Genomic DNA, 25,806 nt, shown 5'->3' with positions numbered 1-25,806 from the left:
GATGACTCTTTATCAAAGCTGCTGTGGCGATGTCCCAGGACTGAAGTGATGACCTCCAAAAGCTACAACCATCTTCCTTTGTTTGTGCTAGGTATGACAGTAACCAGTGGGGAGTTTTCTCCCTGATTCCCATTGACATCAGTTCCGCTCGGACTGCTTAATGCCACAATCGGTCAAAGACTGCCTTGACGACAAGACGGTCACTCTAACCTCAGCTCTGGAGTTCAGGGGCTGAATTCTCCGATTTGGAGGCTATGTCTGGAGGATCCGCGCCGTTTCATGTGGGAAAGATCGGCACCGCCCCAGCACCCATCCTCCAACTGGTGAGGGGCTAGCACACTTGCCACGTAAAATGCCCAGCTTCCATGAAATAAAGGCCAGAGAATTGTCATATCTATGGCCATATATGGCGATGACCTGCAGCGGTCGCGTCATACAACATGGCACGGCTGTGCACGAACGCAAGCTGCCAGATAGTGCGCCCTGGACACCCCCTCGCCACACCCTACGAGTCCCCCCAGCCCTCGCGACACTGTCCGCAGCCGCCATGTCGGGTTCCCAACTGCTGAGAACATGAGTCAACCGCGTAGTCGGGAATTCGGCCCATCGGGGGAGGGCCTTCAGGTGACGTCCTGAGGCTGTCCCAACGGCGTGCGGCGCTCTCCTTGATGATGCCATTTTGGAGGGGGCGCAGTTTGTGAAAACAGGCGCTACCCCCGATTCCATCATAAAAAGAGATTCTCTGCCCGATTGCCGATTATGATATCGGCATCGGGGAACAGAGAATCCCGCCCAGGACTTTTGTTCATGTTTAGATCACGGCTCTCATGAGGTCAGGAGTTGAGTGGCCCTGACAGAACTCAAACTGAGAATCAAAGTGTGCTTGATTGCACTGTCAACAATACCTTCCACCATTTTGCACATTTCTTCCGTGTTCGAAAATATATTAAGGAAATCAACATTTGGAAAGAACAGCATGGAAAGTACTTTTACGGCACTGTAAATTCTGTGGAATTTTATGGAAAAGGCCCATAAAATACCTATTTTATATATGCTGTCTGAAGAGAGACACATAAAAAATACTTTGGAACACTTAGCCAGTTGGTGCATCTTTAGCTGAATTTAGGCAAATTATTGGAAAAGATTCCGAGGGACAGGATTTATCAACACTTGGAAAGGCGGGGATTGATCAGAGACAGTCAGCACGGATTTGTTGGTGGGAGGACCCGTCAAACTAATTTAATTAAACTTTTTGAAAATGTAACTAAATATATTGAGAGTAGCGCAGTTGATGTGGTTTACATGGGCTTCAGAAAGCCTTTGACAATGTCCCACATTTTATTTGAACTGAGTGCTGAATTTGGGTGCATTTGAGTGCTATAGTGAGAGTTTGGTGACTGAGGGAGTTAGGTGAGGAGGGAGTAGGGTGCTCCTTACATTTCATTTCCTACATTTCCTCAAAGAGCGTGAAGGGAGCCGGGAGTTTACAGAGAGTACAGCTGACTGGGAGCAGAGCCGGAGGGCGGAGTTCCAGTTGGTCCACAGTGCAGCTATATTCTGTAAGGTAAGAGGGGATGGAGGCTAGGGCAGTTGCATGCTCCTCCTGTAGGATGTGGGTGGTGAGGGATACCACCGGTGTCCCCGCTGACTATACCTGCGGGAAGTGCACCCAACTCCAGCTCCTCAGAGACCGTGTTAGGGAGCTGGAGCTGGATGAACTTCGGATCATCTGGAAGGCAGAGGGGGTAATAGACAAGAGTTACAAGGAGGTAGCCACACCCAAGGTACAGGACAAGAGTAGCTGGGTTACAGTCAGGGGAAAGAAAACAAACAGGCAGACAGTGCAGGGATCCCTTGTGGCCGTTCCCCTTCAAAACAAGTATATCATTTTGGATGCTGTTGGGGAGGATGACCTACCGGAGGAAGGTCCTAGCGGCCATGTCTCTGGCACTGAGTCTGGCTTCGGGGCTCAGAAGGGAAGGGGGGAGAATTGAAAGCAATAGTGATAGGAGACTCAATGGTTCGGGGAATAGATAGGAGATTCTGTGGTCGCGAGCGAGACTCCCGGAAGGTATGTTGCCTCCCGGGTGCCAGGGCCAGGGATGTCTCGGATCGTGTCTTCAAGATCCTTAAGGGGGAGGGTGAGCAGCCAGAAGTCGTGGTGCACATTGGTACCAACGACATAGGTAGGAAAGGTAGGAATGTAATAAACGAGTTTAGGGAGTTAGGCTGGAAGTTAAAAGCCAGGACAGACAGAGTTGTCATCTCTGGTTTGTTGCCGGTGCCACCTGATAGTGAGGCTAGGAATAGGGAGAGTGCGCAGTTGAGCACATGGCTGCAGGAATGGTGTAGGAGGGAGGGTTTCAGGTTTTTGGATAATTGGAGCGCATTCTGGGGAAGATGGGACCTGTACAAGCAGGACGGGTTGCATTCGAACCAGAGGGGCACCAATATCCTGTGAGGGAGGTTTTCTAGTACTCTTCAGGAGGGTTTAAACTAATTTGGCAAGGGAATGAGAACCAGACTTGTAGTCCAGCAACTAAGGTAGCCGATGTTCAGGACGTCAAAGCGTGTAGTGAGGCAGTGAGGAAGGTAACACTGACAAAGGAGAGTACTTGCAGGCACGGAGATGGGTTGAAGTGTGTATACTTCAACGCAAGAAGCATCAGGAATAAGGTGGGTGAACTTAAGGCACGGATCAGTACTTGGGACTACGATGTGGTGGCCATCACAGAAACCTGGATAGAAGAGGGGCAGAAAAGGTTGTTGAAGGTTCCTGGTTACAGATGTTTCAATAAGATTAGGGAGGGTGGTAAAAAAGGTGAGGGGGTTGCATTATTAATTAGAGATAGTATAACAGCTGCAGAAAGGCAGTTCGAGGAGGATCTGCCTACTGAGGTAGTATGGGTTGAAGTCAGAAATAGGAAAGGAGCAGTCACCTTGTTGGGAGTTTTCTATAGGCCCCCCCAATAGCAGCAGAGATGTGGAGGAACAGATTGGGAAACAGATTTTGGAAAGGTGCAGAAGTCACAGGGTGACTTCAACTTCCCAATATTGAGTGGAAACTCTTTAGATCAAATAGCTTGGATGGGGTGGTGTTTGTGCAGTGTGTCCAGGAAGCTTTTCTAACACAGTATGTAGATTGTCCAACCAGAGGGGAGGCCATATTGGATTTGGTACTTGGTAATGAACCAGGGCAAGCGATAGATTTGTTAGTGGGGGAGCATTTTGGAGATAGTGACCACAACTCTGTGACTTTCACTTTAGTAATGGAGAGGGCTAGGTGTGTGCAACAGGGCAAGGTTTACATTTGGGGGAAGGGTAAATACGATGCTGTCAGACAAGAACTGAAGTGCATAAGTTGGGAACATAGGCTGTCAGGGAAGGACACGATTGAAATGTGGAACTTGTTCAAGGAACAGATACTATGTGTCCTTGATATGTATGTCCCTGTCAGGCAGGGAAGAGATGGTCGAGTGAGGGAACCATGGTTGACAAGAGAGGTTGAATGTCTTGTTAAGAGGAAGAAGGATACCTATGTACGGCTGAGGAAACAAGGTTCAGATAGGGCGCTTGAGGGATACAAGCTAGCCAGGAGGGAACTGAAGAAAGGGATTAGGAGAGCTAAGAGAGGGCATGAAAAATCTTTGGCGGGTAGAATCAAGGAAAATCCCAAGGCCTTTTACACATACGTGAGAAATATGAGAATGATTAGAGCGAGGGCGGGTCCGATCAAGGACAGTAGCGGGAGATTGTGTACTGAATCAGGATAGGAGAGGTCTTGAACAAGTACTTTTCTTCAGTATTTACGAATGAGAGGGGTCATATTGTTGGAGAGGACAGTGTGAAACAGACTGGTAAGCTCGAGGAGATACTTGTTAGGAAGGAAAATGTATTGGGCATTTTGAAAAACTTGAGGCTAGACAAGTCCCCCGGGCCTGATGGGATATATCCAAGGATTCTATGGGAAGCAAGAGATGAAATTGCAGAGCCGTTGGCAATGATCTTTCCGTCCTCACTGACAACGGGGGTGGTACCAGGGGATTGTAGAGTGGCGAATGTCGTGCTCCTGTTCAAAAAAGGGAATAGGGATAACCCTGGGAATTACAGGCCAGTTAGTCTTACTTCGGTGGTAGGCAAAGTAATGGAAAGGGTACTGAGGAATAGGATTTCTGAGCATCTGGAAAGACACTGCTTGATTAGGGATAGTCAGCACAGATTTGTGAGGGGTAGGTCTTGCCTCACAAGTCTTATTGAATTCTTTGAGGAGGTGGCCAAGCACGTGAATGAAGATAAAGCACTGGATGTGGTGTACATGGATTTTAGTAAGGCATTTTATAAGGTTCCCCATGGTAGCCTTATGCAGAAAGTAAGGAGGCATGGGATAGTGGGAAATTTGGCCAGTTGGATAACGAACTGGCTAACCGATAGAAGTTAGAGAGTGGCGGTGGATGGCAAATATTCAGCCTGGAGCCCAGTTACCAGTGGCGTACCGCAGGGATCAGTTCTGGGTCCTCTGCTGTTTGTGATTTTCATTAATGACTTGGATGAGGGAGTTGAAGGGTGGGTCAGTAAATTTGCAGATGATTCAAAGATTCGTGGAGTTGTGGATAGTGAGGAGGGCTGTTGTCGGCTGCAAAGAGACAGCAGAGCTGGGCTGAGAAGTGGCAGATGGAGTTTAACCCTGAAAAGTGTGAGGTTGTCCATTTTGGAAGGACAAATACGAATGCGGAATACAGGGTTAATGGTAGGGTTCTTGGCAATGTGGAGGAGCAGAGAGATCTTGGGGTCTATGTTCATAGATCTTTGAAAGTTGTCACTCAAGTGGATAGAGCTGTGAAGAAGGCCTATGGTGTGCTAGCGTTCATTAGCAGAGGGATTGAATTTAAGAACTGTGAGGTGATGATGCAGCGGTACAAAACCTTGGTACGGCCACATTTGGAGCACTGTGTACAGTTCTAGTTGCCTCATTTTAGGAAGGATGTGGAAGCTTTGGAAAAGGTGCAAAGGAGATTTACCAGGATGTTGCCTGGAATGGAGAGTAGGTCTTACGAGGAAAGGTTTAGGGTGCTAGGCCTTTTCTCATTAGAACGGAGAAGGATGAGGGGCGACTTGATAGAGGTTTATAAGATGATCAAGGGAATAGATAGAGTAGACAGTCAGAGACGTTTTCCACGGGTGGAACAAACCATTACAAGGGGACATAAATTTAAGGTGAATGGTGGGGGATGTCAGAGGTAGGTTCTTTACCCAGAGAGTAGTGGGGGCATGGAATGCACTGCCTGTGGAAGTAGTTGAGTCGGAAACATTAGGGACCTTCAAGCGGCTATTGGATAGGTATATGGATTACGGTAGAATGATGGGGTGTAGAATAATTTGTTCTTAATCCATGACAAAAGTTTGGCACAACATCGTGGGCCGAAGGGCCTGTTCTGTGCTGTATTTTTCTATGTTCTATACAAGTCTAGTCCAAAAGCGTAGAGCCCTTGGGATCAAAGGCAAGTTGGCAATTGGATCCAAAAATTAGTTTGTTAATAGGAGGGAAAGTGTGATGGTGGAGGGTTGCTTTTGTGACCAGCAGTGTACCACAGGGATTGGTGCTGGGACTCTTGCTGTTTGCTATATACATTAACGACTTGAATATCAATGTAGATGGTATAATTAGTAAGTTCGCAGATGACACAAAAATTGGTGGTGTTGTTGACAGTGATAGTCTCAGGTTACAGACCGATGTTGTTCAGCTGATAAATTGGGCAGAGCAGTGGCAGAATCTAATCCTGATAAGTATGATGCATTTTGGGAGGTCTAATAAGGGTAGGATATACACAATGAATGGTCGGTCTGTAGAGAATATTGACGAACAAAGGGACCTTGGTGAACAAGTCCATGGATCCCTGAAGGGGTCAGCACAGGTAAATAGGGTGTTGAAGAAGGCATACAGAATGTTTTCCTTCATTAACCGGGGCACAGAATATAGGAGCAGGGAGACCTTGATAAAATTTTATAAAACAGTGGTATATTGTGTAGAGTTCTGGTCACCACACTATTGAAAGGACGTGATTGCATTGGAAGGGTGCAGAGGCGATTCACCAGGATGTTGCCTGGGGTGGAAAGTTTCAGCTATGAGGAGAGGCTGGATAAGCTGAGTTTGTTGGCCTTGGAGCAGAAGAGGCTGAGGGGGGATCTGATTGAGGCATACAAAATCATGTTGATCATAAGAATCTTTTCCCCATGGCAGAGGTGTCTAAGACTAGAGGGCATAGACTTACAATTAACCATGAAGATATTCTCAAGAGTCTATCTGGGCAATTTTCTCTCCAGTTCTTTCTTTTTCCCTGGTAAAAATTCCGCTCTTCACCAGATCACAAATAAAGTGGAGAACAGCTGACATATCTATGCAATGTATGGTGTTGAATATTTTCCCTTCAAATTGATGCGAATCATTCTCGGGTGAGAATACAGCAGATTAAATGGTTCTTATAAATCAAGTGAACCAAGCTGTCTTCCTTTACATTATTTCAACATTTTGAGGCGTTGCAATTTGTAATTTACTTTGTTATCCTTTCATTTCAAGCAACAATAAACCTGGATTCCCTTCTAATTGCATTTCTGCCAAATGGACACTACAGTAATGGTGGATACTAACTAGCAATAATCTTAAACAAGTAAATATAATGGAATTGTCACATCATTTTATTACTCTGGCTGTCCCACGTGCTGTAAAAAATGTTTTTAGCATTGATTGCAAAACTAGATCACAAGAACACAAGAAACAGAAGCAGGAGTAGGCCATCGGGCCCTTCAAACCTATCCCATCATTTAATACGATCATGGCTGATCTAGGCCGACCTCAACTCCCTTTCTGTGCCATTTCCCCATAGCCCTCTATTCCTCGATCTGTCAAATATTTATCCATTTCCATTTAAATACTTCTAATGATCCAGACACACCACCCTCTGAGGCAGAGAATTCCAGAGATTCACCATCCTCTGCGAGAAGACATTTCTACACACCTCAGTTTTAACTGTAGCTATATCCCCTTGTTCGAGACTCTCCCACTGGTGAAAACATCTCAATATTTACCCTGTCAAACCCACTCAGGATCTTATATGTTTGAATAAGGTCAACCCTCACTCGCCTAAACTCTAATGAATACAGGCCCATACTATTTTGTCTCTTGATTGGACAACCCTCTCATCACAGGAATTACCCTGATAAATCTCCTTTTATAGGTAAGGGGACCAAAACAGTAAGCAGTATTCCAGGTGAGGCCTCGCCAATACCCTGTGCAATTGCATCACTCCCTATTTTTAAACTCCAACCTCTTTGGAATAAAGGCCAAAATTCCATGTTGCCTTCTTAACTACTTGTTGGACCTGCCTGCTAGCTCTTTTGTGGTTCATGTGCTAGAACATCTAGATCCCTCTGTACTTCACTCAACTGCAATCTCTCTCCATTTAGATAATAATCTGCCTTTTGAGTCCTCTGACTGAAGCGCATGATCTCACACTTCCCCACGTTAAACTCCATTTGCCAGGTCTTCGACCAGTAACCCAATCTATCTATATCCCAATGCAGAATTACAATATCCTCATCACGACACACCCGTCCACCTATTTTCGTATCATCGGCAAATTTGGAAACCTTACATTCTGTTCCTTCCTCCAGGTCATTAATGTAAAGAGTAAACAATTGCGGCCCAAGAACTGATCCCTGCAGTACTCCACTGGTCAAATCTTTCCACTCTGAAAAGGATCCATTTATTCCAACTCTGTTTTCTATGTGACAGCCAGTTTTCAATCTGTTCTAATACACTTCTCCAATTCCATGGGCTTTTATTTGGGCGGCATGGTGGCACAATGGGTAGCACTGTTGCTTAACAGCGCAAGGGATCTGGGTTCGATTCCTGACTTGGTCACTATCTGTGCGGAGTCTGCACGTTCTCCTCGTGTCTGCTTGGGTTTCCGCAGGGTGCTCTAGTCTCCTCCCACAAGGCCTGAAAGATGTGCTTGTTAGGTGAACTGGGCATTCTGAATTCTCCCTCAGCGTACCATAACAGACACTAATAAAGATTATTATTATTTATTCCCCAGTCTCTTTTGCTTTGCCAAATGCTTTTTGGTAATTTAAATACACTACATCTCCAGGCTCCCCTCTATCTCTGTTACTTCCTCAAAGAAACAAGCAAATAGGGCAGCACGGTGGCCTAGTGGTTAGCACAGCAGCCTCACGGCGCCGAGGTTCCAGGTTCCATCCCGGCTCTGGGTCACTGTCCGTGTGGAGTTTGCACATTCTCCCCATGTCTGCGTGGGTTTCGCCCCCACAACCCAAAAATGTGCAGAGTAGGTAGATTGGCCACACTAAATTGCCCCCTTAATTGGAAAAAATAATTGGATAATCTAAAATTTAAAAAAAAAGGAACAAGCAAATTTGTCAAACATGATTTAGCATATCCGTGATTTCTTTGTTTGATGTTGTTAATTCACCTGATTTGTTGAGCTGATGTCCCACATTTACCTTGGCTGCCTCCTTCCTATTTATATATCCATAATAACTCTTACTGTTTGTTTTTAGTCAGCATGCAAGTTTTCTCTCAAAATAAGTTTTTTCCCTTATGATATTTTTAGTCTTTTGTTCCTGAAAGACGTGCTTGTTAGGTGAATTGGATTCTGAATTAGTGCTCTGGTTTACCACTGTCCCGTGCCACTTTATATATCCTGCTTTTCAATTTAACATTATCCTTAACCTCCTTTTTTAATCATGGTTTTTACTCTTCCTCATGGAATCCCACTTTTGCATTGGGATAAATTCCTAATAATCTTTATTAGAATCACAAGTAGGCTTACATTAACACTGCAATGAAGTTACTGTAAAAATCCACTAGTCGCTACACTCCGGTGCCTGTTCGGGTACACTGAGGAAAAAGTCAGAATGTCGAATTCATCTGAGAAGCACGTCCGCTGAACATTATGGACTAGCTGTTTGAATATCTGCCACTGCTCATCTACTGACCTGCATCTTAGCTTGTTTACCCAGTTCACTTTAGACAACTCCTCCCTCAGACCGTTATAATTGTCCTTCTTTAAGTTGAAGATAGGTTGTGGACCTATGGCGTTCACCTTCAAACTGTATCCGGAATTCTATCATACTGTGATCCCTACCCCCTTGGGGATTCTCAACAGCAAGATCCTTTATTAATGCTTCTTAATTTCACAAAACCAAATCCCAGGTATGTTTCACAACTGCCCTACAAAACAATCCCTGATGCACTTCCCAAATTCATCTTCTTCTACGCGACCCTTGCCCATTTGGTTTGTCCAATCAATATGCAGGTCACAATCTCCCATGATAATTGCAGTTCCTTTCAAACATGCCCTTGATTTTTCCCCATTTATGCTCTGATGTCTTGATAGCACATTTTTGGAGTCTATAGACTACTCCCACTTCCTTCCCCTACAATTCATGATTGCAGCCAGGCCGATTCTACATCACTATCCACTGCCTTCATATCAGGACTCAGCACTGCTCTGAAACCTTTCTTGATGAACAACGCTACCCCACCTCCTTTCCCCTTTGGCCTGTTCTTTTGGAACATTGAATACCCTGGACCATTGAGCACCCAGCCCTGGTACCCTGCAACCAAGTTTCAGTAATAGCTAACACATCATATACTCATGTTGCAATCTGTCTTGTAGTAAATGCTTCATGCATTCAGATAAAAAACATTCAGCTGTGATTTTTTACAGTTGCTTGCAATACTGGATTTGTTCTGTGTTGCACATTTTTGTTTACGTTTAATGTCCCGGCCTGTCACACTGTGACAGTCAAGTTCCTCCCTCATTATCCTGTGCCAGCATTCCCTCATATACCCCTGATTTTTTAAACTTCCCATTCTTGGAACCCCCACTCCTAGTTAGGGCTCCAGTATGAGTCCTTGGTGCAATATAATGTTCATATGATCTTTCCCTATCAGTTGTTTTCTGTTGACACTCACACTGATTGTTAACCGGCACTCCTACCTTTAACCTTGACTTCCTAATTTTCCAAACAACTGAACCCTTGCCCCCACTGTTTAGTTTAAAGCCTTCTCTACTTCCCTTATGTGGTCCCAGCACGGTTTCGATGTAGGCCGGCCCCACGTTCCCCAGTACTGATGGCAATGTCCCACAAATCAATACCCACTTCTCCACACCATATATTCATCTCTCTCATTTTATGTACCCTTTGCCAATTTGCACGTGGCGCCAGAGATTATAACCTTGAAGGTTTTGTTCTTTAATTTGGTGGCCAACTCCAAACTGCCTACACAGAAACTCCTTCCTCATTCTACTGATGTTGTTGGTGCCTACGTGAACTACGACAACTGGATCCTTCCCCCTCCCACCCCAAGTTCCTCTCCAGCCCAGAGCAGATGCCCTGATAGCAGGAAAATAAAACTAGTCTAAGAATCTTTGAAGGCAATTGATAGCTAATTAAATGCGAAACAATATTTTTAACGGTTCAAGAATTATTAAACTTTTTGTCAATAACATTACAGTTCTACAGAGATACCTATTGAAATTGAGAACCCATTACAAATTGAATGATTAGTACATTAGTGACACTGTATTGAAAGCAATGCTTTTTAAGTATAGAATATACAATACCTGCAATGGTGAGCTCGCTCTGGCTTAATACTGCAACATTTTGGGCACTTATAGATCACCTCCCCTGGTTTCAGCTGCAGACTCTCCATATACTCTTTTGTGGCGTTGCCTTTAGGCACTGCACCCTGTAGAAAGAAACCATCAAGACTAAGTTAACACCAGAAATGGAACTCAAAGTCAGTAGTTTATTGTCAATCTTCATCTGGAGCAAATTATACAACTCTACATTCTCAAGCATTGATTATAGACTTTCACTCATTTTTAGTAATTTAAAATCATGAAGGGTTTAGGTGGAATAGATAAAGAGAAGCTGTTTCCAAGGGTCGAAGGACAGATCACAGAGGGGCAGGTTTGAGGTGACAGTCAAAGAACGTGAGGCAACATGAGAGAGAAAGAAAATTGCTCAAAGCTTTTAGCATTTTGTGCACTACCTGACTGGGTGGTTGATACAGTTGCACTAGTAGCCTTCAAAAGGGAACTGAATAAGTATTTGAAATGCTTAAATAAACAATTGCACGGATAAAGGGGATTCAAGGGCGAAGTGGGACTAACTGTTCTTCGAAAAAGCTAGCACAAAATTAAGGGCCAAATCGCCTCCTTTTGTGTTTTACTACTTTACGACTCAAATAGACATATAAACATCCTGTGAGCCAGGAAATATTTCTCAGATTTACTCCAAGCTTGTAGCATCAAACAAATTAAACACAATTGTGCATCTTATCACGGTCTATCGATGGGATACACATTATTGTAATTACAGGTAACAAAATCGATTTTTCTTCTTCAACTACCCACAAAGATTAATCATATATAATTACATATAAAACACAAAAGCCAGCCTTCAGCTGTTTGTGCTAATTCTTTGTTACAGCAATTTAAAACTAACCCCACTTTCTCCCCAAAACCTGTTTCTTTCGCTGCTTCAAACATTTGTTAAATTTTCCCTGAAAAATCCAATGATTGCTGTTCCAACCGCTGTTTGTGTTAAAAATTCTATATTTCTACATCTCTTTCTGTCTCCTAATATCCTTGGCAACATCTTTAAATACATGACACCCTGAGGAAATAGCTATTTTATGAAGATTCCTTCATAACTTTAAAAACGTCCATTAAATTTTCTTTTAATTGAACATAGAATTTACAGTGCAGAAGGAGGCCATTCGGCCCATCGAGCCTGCACCGGCCCTTGGAAAAGCACCTCATTTAAGCCCAGAACTCCGCCCCATACCCGTAACCCAGCAACCCCACCCAACCCCTTTGGATACTAAGGGCAATTTAGCATGGCCAATCCACCTAACCGGCACAATCTTCTCAGTTTCAGAAGATACAGTTCAAGAATTGAGTTTCTATTCAAAAATTAGTTTCCAAAAGTAGGCTTATATTAACACTGCAATGAAGTTACTGTGAAAATCCCCTAGTTGCCACACTACAGCGCCTGTTCGGGTACAGGGAGGGAGAATTCAGAATGTCCAATTTGCCTAACAGCACGTCTTTTAGGACTTGTGGGAGAAAACACATGCAGACACGGGAAAACGTGCAGACTCTGCACAGACAATGACCCAAGCCAGAAATCAAACTTGGGACCCTGGCGCTGTGAAGCAACAGTGCTACCATGCCACCCTGTATATGTGTTACAGGTGCTACTGTGCTGCCTTATACGCTATATGAAGACAAGCTGTTGCTGTTGCTCTGAAAGGATATTACTTCACACTTATTCAGTTTGAACATTACCCATTTACCCAACTCATTCCAAGTTTGTATTCATATTGACGCAACACTTATCCCATATTCTTCAATTTTTCTAACATGCCTCTGTGTGACACCTTATGAATAACTATTATCACATGGATGTCATTTTCTACTTAATTGCTATGGTCTGAATTAAACAATGTATTTTTTCTTCAGATATCACCTAGTCATAAGTGTCTTTTTGAATGAGTTTTGGCTTTTCAGCTCGTCTTTTCATTATAGATATTTGGTGTGGTGTCAGAATTGTTCAGATTTATTGTCTATGACATCCTTGGTATGTATTCTTCACTGCTGTATTTTGTGACTGCTCCCGTTCCATAAATCAAACAAATTGCTCCATTTTAACACAGGAGAAATCCTGATTCGTTAATCCTAGATTCCTGAAGACAGTGCCCATTGAGGCAGAACCTAAATCTAGGGTAACTGAGCTCTGTACATGTTTGACTGCTCCATGACTAATCTCCTAAAATCTCAATTTGAAATAATACTGTACTATGGTTAAATGCATTGGCATTAACAGGTAGCCAGTTCCAAGTCTTCAAAGGTTATGATTAAAAAACAAGTTTTCCTTTCTTTTGATCAAGATAAATATGCAAACAAAAAGGGACTTGAGGTTGTTTTCGTTAGAGAGGAGAAGGCTGAGAGGTGACTTAATAGAGACATACAAGATAGTCAGAGGGTTAGATAGGGTGGACAGTGAGAGTCTTTTTCCTCGGATGGTGATGACCAACACGAGGGGACATAGCTTTAAATTGAGGGGTGATAGATATAGGACAGATGTCAGAGGCAGTTTCTTTACTCAGAGAGTAGTAGGGGTGTGGAACGCCCTGCCTACAACAGTAGTAGACTCGCCAACTTTAAGGGCATTTAAGTGGTCACTGGATAGACATATGGATGAAAATGGAATAGTGTAGGTCAGACAGGCTTCAGATGGTTTCACAGGTCGGCGCAACATCGAGGGCCGAAGGGCCCGTACTGCGCTGTAGTGTTCGATGTTCGATGAAGCCCGTGATCTTTATCTCAAAATGCTGTTTATGTGCTTGAAATTTACTTTCTTTACAGCAACTCAATTACTATTTTCTATTTGAAAGGAATATCTGATACTGCCATCAATGTTTTCTGCAAGTCACTAACATAGTGATTTAACTAGTGACATGTTATATATTAACTCAACAATCCAGCTGCAGTTCAATGCATCCTGTACCAAGTGAAATATGTCGAGGCACTTATCTGATTGGAATTAATGTTGTGCAATTTGATCAATGAGGTCAAATGGAAAAAATATATTTGGGGAGGAAACAAGTGAAGGATGCTGACAATAGCAAAATATGATTTTCAGGTATTTTTGATAATTGCTGCAGCATATTTTGAGACTTCAGCATGAATGGGAGCAAAGGGGAAATGTATTCCAATTTTTCAGTATGCTTTTCTCTCTCTCAAAATGTCCTTTCCTCCCTTCATTATGGAGCAGTCAGCACTTGCTTTGCTTTCAAGTGGCCTTCAGATTAACAATTTTTCTGTTTCTTTTACTTATAGGTACGGTGTCTCAATCCAGTTATCCAAAATGTAGAGTTGCCTGAAAGGTCAGACATTTTTATCCTAAGTTGCCATGTATCGATTGAATTGTTATTAAACAAATAAAGTAACTTACTGGGACAATTAGGCTGCAATGGCATGCCAGACTAGTTGTTGATTTATCGCGCCGGGCTTTTCCCACACTTCGAGTGGAACGAGCCATCCTACACCCACCACCCGATCTTGCTTGGTCTGATCCGTGGTGACCCGACTCAACCCGAACTGCCTGACCCCCACAGAACATCCCAAACCGGTTCCAATGGCTAATAAAACAGATTTGTTTTGACAATGATAAGCTGTGCAGGGAAATAAAATATTCTTTTCATAAACGTTAATCTAAATTAAAAACTTGACTTCATGTGCTTCCCATATTTGAATAATGCTCTTTTCCCCCCTAAAAAACACCAAGATCTGAGAAGTGGTATGACCTTGGTTCGAAGTTGCTGGTTTTGAAATACTGTAGCTGTCCAATAAGATATCGGTGGGTTACAAGAAATACTGGTTAAGTGTTCTGGGACAGCAAGAATATAACAGTTCAAATAATGCAATTACTGGATCATAGATCTGAATTCAACTCACTTGAGTTCCATTATATAAATATTTTGGGGGGGCAGCACGGTAGCACAGTGGCTAGCACTGTGGCTTCACAGCGCCAGGGTCCCAGGTTCGATTCCCTGCTGGGTCACTGTCTGTGCGGACGGTCTGCACGTTCTCCCTGTGTCTGCGTGGGTTTCCTCCGGGTGCTCCGGTTTCCTCCCACAGTTCAAAGACGTGCAGGTTCGGTAGATTGGCCATGCTAAATTGCCCTTAGTGTCCAAAAAAGGTTAGGAAGGGTTATTGGGTTATGGAGATAGGTGGAAGTGAGGGCTTAAGTGGGTCGGTGCAGACTCGATGGGCCGAATGGCCTCCTTCTGCATTGTATGTTCTATGTTCCATTTGTGACGAGGTATCAAAATATTCTTAAACACACATAAAAATGCACTCTTATACATGACAATTGCTCAGCCGAGGCCATAAAAGTTAATTTTAGAATCACATAAAAGTTTTCCCATGTAAAATTGACTTCCAGGACTGATGGTTAGACAGATTCAAATTATTAAAATGCAAGTGATTTTATGAGTGGAAAAATAATATAGTGCAGTTAAAGACTGTATACTCAATTAAAACCTTGGCCTGGAACTAAATCATTCATTTGAAGAATGATTTTCCATGTTCACTAAATGTTGTAAACATATAGACAGTTCAAATAGAGAGATGAATGGCTTCAGATACACTGAAACATGAGTCACATCAGTTCATACCAGCCAACAAAATAAAACATCTGGTCACCAAAGATCATTATCAAGGTGGTCTTTGGGGACGGGGGGTAGATTCCTTGATTTGGTTAGAAATCGGAGGACATTTCCCATGGTACACTTCCTGTGAAGTCACTCCCTACTGAGAGCAATGGATTGTGTCAATACCCCCATTAAATTCAACAGATAGTGACAAATCAACTGTAACTGGGATGAATACTGCTGGAAAACATTGGTCTTATTTAATTTCAATTAAACTATATTTCCTTTTTGCATATTGCGCTGATACATTTACATTATATCCCAAGCACTGGCACCATTTTTTTCTGAAAAGTATTACGAATACAAAGATTATTAGATTGTCATTTTCAGGACTGTCTTTTTAATTTAAAGTAAAATATAATGATAAAGGGGTCACATGCGATCTACTCAAAATCTGCCCGACAACAAGTCGGGTAATATAATAACTGAAGGGTAGATGGATAGCAATGATTAACTGAGTTACTTATGGGCAGCATGGTGGGACAATGGGTAGCACTGCTGCCTCACGGCGCCGAGGTCACTGTCCATGTGGAGTTTGCACGTTCTCCCCGTGTTTGCGTGGGTTTCGCCCTCACAACCCAAAGATGTACAGGGTAGGTGGATTGGCCACGCTAAATTGCCCCTTAATTGGAAAAAATGAATTGGGTACTCTAAATTTATTTTTAAAAAGCCCGAGTTACTTATTTTCTCTTCACTATTCTCGAAGCTGATATCAATTAACTCGGCCTACATCAGGATCAACCCTCTCAGTCTGCACAGCTCAGCTATATAGATTATTCACCTTACCGAAATGCCACCACCAAGGGGTTTTGAATACAGCAGTAAATGTTGATGTTTCAACTGAGTTTATTTGATACTAAACATAAAATATGTTTTACTGCTTGCACTTACTGGGTCTGTCAACATTGTTCTCATATGGGATGAAAGAGCCAGCACTGCCAGACTGTTAAATATAATGCCATTTATCAGTGAGTACCAGTAGTTTTTGGAAGGCAACAGCATTACAAATGTCACAACGAAGTCTGCGTATAAAACCAGTAGCCAAGTTATGACAGCGCAGACCATTCCACATCCATCACGAATAAACCAGATCCGATCCACCACTTCCACATTGACAGACGAGCACTCAAAGTCATCTTCGGAGCTCAGCAGAGGATGATGGTCAACATCCCGGAATCGGTGCCCTGACGACTGCATGATCTGTCAGTCTCATCTGTCGTGAAAGAGCCATGTAAGTGCACATAAAAATGCGAGAGCAGAGTAAATATCAGCATTATTCCCTCTTAACAGCTACGTTATTTAGTATTTTTGTATTTAAAAATGTATGGGTGAGATCAAGTTACTGTTTCTTAAAACTTGATTTCCATTCACAAAATTATAATTTATGGAAATAACATCATACAACACGAGTCAAATGAAATCCTAATCTTTGCTCATAATAATTAAAACGCAAACTTTCTTTCGCTCAACAACCTTCTTATGCAATGAACTCCCTTGTGTTATGTACATATATTAGTCACGCAACAAGACACTTGCAACTAAATCTAACTATGATGTGTTTCCAATAATTAAGAAATGTTGCTCCTTAACATTTATGGAAACAGAAATAACTGTAAATCAACAAAGTATTCATAGCAGTATTATTCCAAGAAAGCATTATAATTGCATCTACTTAAATGGAGTAATTAATCAAATCTTTCCGGATGAACTGAACAGTGCGTACAGTAGTGGAATGCAAAATCCTCTTTGGATGTGCTTTTGTAATCAAGTAGATGAGGCCTCTGCTTTTTGACAGAAGCGAGTGGGAGATTGGAGAAAAGAAACATTTGCAACCAATTCTGGTGTCAATAGAGTATCTCCATCCCTTCAAAAGGAAATATTGATATATACCTACATCGCCTCACACAAGAAAGCGATTTATACCCTTTTGTTGAACTCAATCCTCCAACCATTTCTCTCATCCAAGACTAACAAATAGAAAAAACAAATGTATGAAAATAAAGCGCAGCTATTTTGAAGTGCATTTACATATAGTGTAGAGAGGGGTAATCTTTTTTACATGCATGTGGTGTCTTCTATAAAAGCTGCATCCTACTGATGTCTGATACACCAGAAATTTAAGAAAACTAGTCTATATTATAAGCTAATTATTTGTTGCACTTATGTGAGTTAAGATGGCTGCACCTTTGCATACCATAGGAATGTCAATTTGATACCCCTCTGTTTAAATAAACCAATCTTATTTTCTCCATATTTTTCTCTCATTATTAGCATCAAACACACCTATGGCAAGCACAACACAAATTAGGTTCACCATGGCACGGTCATATCTTTTTACTCATAGTACACTAGATTCATGTATTTTAAAAAAATAGATCCCAGACTAAGTATAAGTACAGGCTATTAAATAAAACAAAGGGTTTAATTTATTTCTATATTATAAATTTTGTGTTACAGGATTACATTGGAAATAAATCTGCACGCGCTAATTTCATTCACCTGCTTTAAAGCTGTCAAAGAATAGTATATAAAGAGAGCATTTCGATCATTTTCAGGACTGTTCAGCAAGTAAACACATTTAGAATAATTCTTACCTAAATGCCTCAGGTTTTTCCATGAAGTTGTTCCCGAATCAAAACTGTTTTCCTGAATTATTCTTAAAAGACCTGCAGAGAATATAAATCAGATTTCTCATTCACCGTCAATTATTGAACATTTATTCTTCATGGCTGACTAAAACAGATCTCTTTTTTTTTTGCTTTATCCTTTCATGGATACAGGTGTCGCTGAGACCAGCAATATTTGCCATCCCCAACTGCCCTTGAACTGAGTGGCTTGTCAGACCATTTCAGAAGACAATTACGAGTCAACCACATTGCTGTGGTCTGGAGTAATGTGTACAGCAGACCAGGCAAGGATGGCAGACTTCTTTCACTGAAGGATATCAGTGAACCAGAACAATTGATAATAGCTTCAAGGTCACCATTACTGAGACTAGACGTTTTCATTGCTATATGAAATCTTGGATCATATTCTTACCATGAAAATCCCCTTCATTTAGAGCCTGTATCTAGCCCACAGAGTTTGCCCTTCTTAATGTCGGACGCAAGCTTAGGATCTTGAGTTATTGACTGAGGGCTTACAAACATATGAAATAAGAGCAAAAATAGGCCATTCAGCCCCCTTGAGCCAAATCCGCCATCCAATAAGATCACAGTTGACTCATTTGTGTTTTGAGTTCCACATTCCCATCTACCCCCCGATAACCTTTGATTCCCTACCTTAACAAGAATCTATCTACCTTTGCCTTAAATATATTGAATGACCCCGCTTCCATCTGAGACAGAGTTCTAAAGTCACACAATCCTTGGAGGAAAGAAATTCTCCTCATCTTTGCCCTATAAGGGCGACTCCTAATATTAAAACAGGGCTCTGTTGTTCTAGATTAATGATGTGGAGATGCCGGCGTTGGACTGGGGTGAACACAGTAAGAAGTCTTACAACACCAGGTTAAAGTCCAGCAGGTTTGTTTCAAACACTAGCTTTCGGAGCACTGCTCCTTCCTCAGGTGAATACCTCTTCATTCACCTGAGGAAGGAGCAGTGTTTCTTACTGTTCTGGATTAACACACAGGAGGAAACATCCTTTCCACATCCACCTTGTCAAGGCATATGAACATACCAATTAGGATGAGTAGACCACTTGGCCCCCTCAAACCTGCTCCACCTTTCAAACTTGCTCCACCTTTCAATAAGATCATGGCTGATCCGACTGTAATCTCACCCTCACAGTCCCACCTGCCGATAACCTTTCACCCCCTTGTTAATCAAGATTCTATCAAGCTCTGCCTCAAAATTATTCAAGACTCAGCTTCTACCACGTTTTGAGGAAGAAAGTTCCAGAGACTCAGGAACTTCAGAGAAAGAAATTCTCCTCATCTCTGTCTTAAGTGAGCGACCCCTTATTTTTAAGCAGTGATCCCTAGTTCTAGATTCTCCAAAGAGGAAACATCCGCTCCACTTTTACCCAATCCATACCGCTCAGAATCTTAGTCGTCTCTACTCTTCTCAGCTATAATGGATACAAACCTAATCTCTGCAACCTTTTCTCTTAAGGCAACCCACTCATAACCCACTTAGTCTAATGAAACTTCTCTGAACTGCTTCTAAGGCATTTACATCTTTTCTTAAATTAAGAGACCAATGCTGTACACATTCATAACCCCTTATATACTTCATTCAAGTTACCCTTCAGTCTCCTAAACCCTAGTGGAAACAAACTCTGCCTTTCTGACCTATCCGCTACCTGACCTGTTGAGCACCCCCTTCGTTCCAGGACCCCCCACCCGTTCCCGTCCCCCAGCACCCCCAGTCTCCTGGTATGACCGGTATAGGCTTGGAGGGCCAAAGGGCCTGTCCCTGTGCTGTATTGTTCTATGTTCTCCCGGAGGCCCCTACTTACCTGCCCTGCACACCCCCACCCTTCAAAACCCCCCATCCACCCTCATTTCATGGGCATGGTCCCCTCGGCCCCTGGCAGTGCCAGCTCAGCACTTGGGCACTCTTGCACTGCTACCCTGGCATCCAGGCAGTGCTCCTGCCAGCTTGGCAGTGCCATATTGGCATCTTGGCAGTGTCATGGTGCCAGCTGGACAGTGTCAAGGTGCCCATGTTCTAGGGGGAGAGCCACCTGCACTTACCCTGACCATTCAGGGATCTCCGATGGCCCAGAAGACCTCCCCTGGTGCCATTTGCCTGTTCCATTTGTGTAGACCATGCTGAACGGCGCCTAGCTGCAGCCTCATTGCGGAGGCCGGAGAATCGAGGGAGGCCAGTGGAGGATGGGTAAGTTCACCAAAGCCGGTTTAAAACCCTTATGGGCGGGATTCGGATTCCGGCGCCTCGATTGACTTGGGTGAATCCTGCGAGGTGTGAAGACTGTCGGGATGTCCGCGAGACGGTTCTCCAAGGATGCATCGGCTGCATAGCCCTCAAGGTAGAGCGCAACGCAGCCGGTGGATCACGCCCCATGTGTTTCAATATCTTTCCTCATGTTTGATGGCCAAAACTGAACACAATACTCCAGCTAGAGTCTGACCAACGATCTATATAACTTAACAGCAGGTTGTCAGCAAAGCAGCCCCATCTGCTGCCTCTTCATGTCAGCAATCAGCATGGTTTAATCATAAAAATTAAGAGCCTGCACACAAGAGATTTCTAGGACAATTTACACTGTATTTCTTTTCAGCTGACAAAACATTTGCTGTCACTGGTCAGGGTTCACTTTCCAAGAGATGTGTGTTTCTCGGCAGCCGGAGGTGTCGCGCCATTTGCAGATGGCGGGATTCTCTGCTGCCGCTGCTTGGCAATGGGGTTTCCCACTGAAGCCACCCTATGCCGCCGGGAAACCTGTGGGTGGGGGTGTGCTGCCAGGGTGACCAGAGAATACCTCTGCCAGCGAACAGCTGGAGAATTCTAGTCAAGACGAGCGCTTAACATTCTCCTAACAGTACCATAAACGGTCACAGGTTGGATTGTTTTTAAAGGACTTGAAATAAACTCTATAAGAGCAGCAGAGGAAAGGTTATTGATCTCTATTACTATATTACATCTGTAAGAAGTCTTACAACACCAGGTTAAAGTCCAAATGTTTGTTTCAAACACTAGCTTTCGGAGCACTGCTCCTTCCTCAGGTGAATCTCAGGAGCGCTACCATTCACCTGAGGAAGGAGCAGTGCTCCGAAAGCTAGTGTTTAAAACAAACATGTTGGACTTTAACCTGGTGTTGTCAGACTTCTTACTGTGCTCACCCCAGTCCAACGCCGGCATCTTCACATCATATAATACATCTGATTTAATCAATTAGATTATACAAGGTGTGGGCATATTGAAACTAATAATTATACACGAATAGTGATACCATGGGCCGGATTCTCCGTTGCTCGACGCCAAAATGTTGTTCGCCGATCGGGCGGAGAATAGGTTCCGATGCTCTCAGAGAGTACCAAATTGATTTTTTCCCCCTGTGCTAACTGTGATAAGAAAGTTACAACAGATTTGGACATCAACTTCAAATGGAATGTGAATATTATTGTGGAATGTCCTGGCACTAATGAAGGAAATCAATACGATTAGTCATCTGTGCAATGCAGAAAGTAATATTGATTTTTGTTTCCCTTTGTGCTTGGAGACAGATGCCACTTCACGTTCAATCTGCCACCATTGGCTATTTGCAAACAGCCTGCAATGCCCTTTAACCTGGTTGGATTAAAACTACAGCAGAGCAAGGAGGAAAACTTGCAACCCTCATGTCTTTGACAAAGGGTCATCAGGCCTTGAAACGTTAGCTCTCCCTACAGGTGCTGCCAGACCTGCTGAGATTTTCCAGCATTTTCTCTTTGGTTTCAGATTCCAGCATCCTCAGTAATTTGCTTTTAACCCTCATGTCTGTCTCACTTGGATTACATGCAATTTAAAGTCTGTATTAATGCTGGAAAGCTGCAAAAAGAGAATCAGGGTTGATTCAGAACATGTTAGGTTTAGGTCGGTTACATGGATCTCATTATATCTCATACAGATAGAATTAGTATCCATTCTAAAAACTTTCAACATTGTAACAGTAATTTTCTGGCTCTCTGACCAGCAATACAGAGATTGCAGCTGTATATATGTGCTGAGGTGCAGTGCCCCATCCGCTGTTCAAATACTGGCTAAATTTTTAATGTTAGCAAATAGCTGATGGAACATATGGCCTCATGCCAATTGTCAAGGTTAAAATAAAAGTTTAAATGTTGGTTGCCAAGCATCTTTTTGAAGTTTACTGTCCAAGACACGGTCGTGGTGGTCAAGCTGCCAAGACTCTCGGGACACACCGGCTCGGAGTCGCCGGTCGGTGCTGCGTGTGTCAGATGGGGGGTATAAATCTAGGAGTGTAAGGTCGCCTCTCACTATGTGGACAAGGCTACATTGGTTTTCTGGCCTCAAATGTCCATCAGCAATAGATTTTATAATTAAATGCCTGGCTTCAAGTTTGCTTCAAACGTCACGTGCGAACATGGGGCGGGATTCTCCGTTCGTCGACGCAGAAATCAGGAAAGGTGATTGGGCGGAATGTTTTTGACGGCAAAACTATGGCGAGTGCCAGGTTCACGCCAAATCGCAATTCTCCTGTGCCTCGATAGCGTTCCACTCCGCACGTACAGTAAATACTGTTCGTATATCATTAGCAGGCCTGACCCTGTATTGTCTTGGGCATTTGTGAATCTCCGCCTCCGCCAGGGGGAATTCCCAATGGCGAGGTTCACTTGTGCTTTCAAAAATTGTCAGACAGGTGCCATGGCTGCTGAGTGGGAGAGAGGGGGTACAGAAAGTGCCCAATATCACCATAGTGTGCTAACATTTGTGCCGCTGGCCAGGAGGTGGGCTGTGGCAAGCTGCAAGGCAGCCATGCAGTTGCACACATCGCCGACTGCCCACTGTGAACCTAGTGCCATGGGTCATATGGGTGTCTCCCCAGGCCACCCCACTAGGTGCCCTCTGGCCCCAGCCAACCCACTAATGGGATAGCCGCACTGGGATGAGTGTGTGTGGGGAATGAAATGCGCATATGCGACTGCAGCTTGTCAGCATCCTGAGTGTCAATCATGGGCCCGGTGAATCTGACACCGTTTTTCATCGGAATTGGTCATGTTCCATGTGATGCCGGTGCTAGCCCCTCAATGGTGACTGAATAGGTCCAGGTATGGGGCCAGTTTTGCTGTCATCGAAGCCCACAGATCCTGCCTCGGCGTCAACACTTAGTCTCAGGAACGGAGAATCTGGCCCATGGTGTGGACGAGATTCATATGTAAATCAAACAAGGCAGGTTCTTATCTCTGGGTTTGATTCGGTTCCAGCAGATTTTATAACCATTTTCTGATGCTCGTCCACAACTCAAGAGGTCCACTGGATTCAATGAGCCATGATGGGATTTGACCTCTTGATTGTTTGTCCACTACCATAATCAATAGATCACAGCACTCTTACATCTTGATGTGGAGATGCCAGCGTTGGACTGGGGTGAGCACAGTAAGAAGTCTTACAACGCCAAGTTAAAGTCCAACAGGTTTGTTTCAAACACTAGCTTTCGGAGCACTGCTCCTTCCTCAAGTGAATGAAGAGATATCTCTTCATTCACTTGAGGAAGGAGCAGTGCTCCGAAAGCTAGTGTTTGAAACAAACCTGTTGGACTTTAACCTGGTGTTGTAAGACTTCTTACTCTGCTCTTACATCTTGAAAGAGTCTATCAACTCTAGCCAAAACTCTCTTCGGACTGTCTGTGTGTGTGTGTGTGTAACATTATTGAATATGACAAAGCATGTCATTTCAGCATGACAGCCCACAAAATCCGACATTTGTTTAAAATGTACAGTTGCACAAGTTATCTGTTGTCAACTTCCTTGTGCTGGACATAGTGACTATCAGAACAAGTGCAAAACTGTTGAGGATAGAAATTTTGCTGGCAATATTTCCCAAATATTCTCATCCAAAATTCTTGATTTAGAGAAGTGACATCATATACACAAACAACACATAATTGAATGACAAAATCGGCACCGAACCTTCACCGATTCCGGGAACAGTGAGGGGCTAGCAGTGGCGCTGGGTTCGCAGGATCACGCACGTAGTTCTTAGACAAAAATAAATAGATATTAAGGCACAAAGAGTAGCTCCACTGAACTTCTAAGGGTTTGCTTGCAACTTATAATATCGATGCCATTTCCAAATTTAAATTCTTCACATCAAATTATACAAGACCTGCAAAGATATTCCTGTAAGCTACTCACTTTTTTAAATCATTTTGCATCATAGACAGCTAATGTTCATGTTCACTTTTGTTTGCAGCGGCCAAACAGCTCTTCATTGCCGTTAGTCCTATCCAATCAATCTCGCCCTGAGCCACTAGAGAATGTTGGGAGAAAAACTCAAGTCATTAGTTCACTAATTATTCTACAGTAATGAAACTTAGACTTCAATACTTTTACCCCCAAAAGTGAAACATAGGAGGCGGGATTCTCCGCTGCCCGACGCTGGTATCGTAATTGGCGATCAGGCAGAGGATCCATCCCGACACCCAAGTCAGGGCTGGCGCCGGTCAGGCACTCTCCACGCACTTGGAAGTGGTGTAATTGCATCGCGCGGCGCACATCCCTTGCAACGGCATTGGCATGCCATCGGCAGGCCCTCTTACAATGCTCCACCCCTGATAGGACGGGTTCCCGACCGCTCAGTTGACATGTGGTCTGAGCGGTCGGGAACATGGCGTGGGGGCTGCACACTGTGTTCAGCGCCGTCACACTCGGCCGGGAGCCGTGCCGGAGGGGGTTTGCGCAAGGGCTGAGTGGACTGTAGGGGGGTGGCCAGTGGGGTCGCCAATGACTCATATGGTCCGCGCACGTCCGGCGCTATGTTGTACAGCACAACCGCTGCAAGCTGTCGCCGTGCACTTTCGTGGCCAGGGATCTGCCGATTCTCCGGCCGTTTTCGGTGTGTGAGCCGGGAGTTTCACTCGGTGCCGCTGCTGACCCCTCAATGGCACTTAGCCGCTGACAGCCAAGGGAATCAAAAAGAGGATCACATCAGATTTAGAATTTCACACACCTCCAGTTTACCTGGAGCACCCACCATCCTCTGCAACAAATTAGCTGGTGACTAGAAATTAGGATATAATGAAACTTATACAACTATTTTAGTTTGTGACTCCTGCGAGCAGTACAATTTTTTACCCCCTTTTGAAGCTGTCTGTTTATACGTTTTATGGTAAATGTAAAGGTCACTACAGTCCTAGAGACCATAGGCAGCTCTCTCCTTTGAGATCTGACTGGTGGTGATTTAACTTGAGGGTCATTACACCTCAGGGGAGGGACAAGGTTGAGAAGGCGGGGTCTTCATGTATAACCTCAGCCAGTACGGGAATGGAAACCACGCCACTGCTCATCATTAACCAGCCTTCCAGCCAACTGAGCTAACCAACCTCCCATGTTTTATGGTATGTTTTCACTGTTATTAAAAATACCGTTTTCCCTCTAACACAATGCCCCATTTCCAATCTATCTATTAAAACATATATCATGGCCAATGCTAACTTTCTATTCATTTATTCATTCATTCTCAGGATGCGAGTGTTGTTGGTAAGGTCAGCAGTTGTGGCCCATTTCCAGTTGCCCCGACAACTGATTTGTTAACAGGCTGGAGTCATGGTAGGACGCACTGAGTAAGGAGATCCAAAGTGCTTGACAGCCAATTAAGTGCTTTTGAAGTGTAATCACAGATGCAATTCTAGTAACTTTGGGAGGCCCGTTGTCAGGTTATCTTGCCTAAAGGATGTTAGCAAGCCAGTAGAATTATGACAACTCATGGTGGCTTTTATTAGTACCATCTTTTATTTCCAAGCTTCATTTAACCTAAATTAAAATTCTTAAATTGACATGGGATCTCACTAATGTTCTCTGGGTCATAAAT

At 43.5% G+C, this 25,806-nt stretch overlaps 1 protein-coding gene across 3 annotated transcripts in view; it reads right to left on the bottom strand.

Moving 5' to 3' along the window:
- Positions 1-25,806, bottom strand: part of zdhhc7 (zinc finger DHHC-type palmitoyltransferase 7) — an 82,950-nt gene that overhangs the window by 24,054 nt on the left and 33,090 nt on the right. For 2 of the 3 annotated variants that reach the window (XM_038806301.1, XM_038806302.1), the window contains exons 2-5: positions 24,134-24,246; positions 17,902-17,973; positions 16,199-16,520; positions 10,647-10,771 (exon numbers count right to left, since the gene is read on the bottom strand). In XM_038806301.1, the coding sequence (XP_038662229.1) occupies positions 10,647-10,771; positions 16,199-16,504 (431 nt within the window). In that variant the 5' untranslated portion in view covers positions 16,505-16,520; positions 17,902-17,973; positions 24,134-24,246. The remainder of the gene's footprint in view (positions 1-10,646; positions 10,772-16,198; positions 16,521-17,901; positions 17,974-24,133; positions 24,247-25,806) is intronic. The other variant, XM_038806303.1, reaches the window with a different exon arrangement.

Source organism: Scyliorhinus canicula, chromosome 9, assembly GCF_902713615.1.
Source record: "Scyliorhinus canicula chromosome 9, sScyCan1.1, whole genome shotgun sequence".
Classification (NCBI taxonomy): domain Eukaryota; kingdom Metazoa; phylum Chordata; class Chondrichthyes; order Carcharhiniformes; family Scyliorhinidae; genus Scyliorhinus; species Scyliorhinus canicula.
This window is presented reverse-complemented; position numbering and strand designations above follow the sequence as displayed.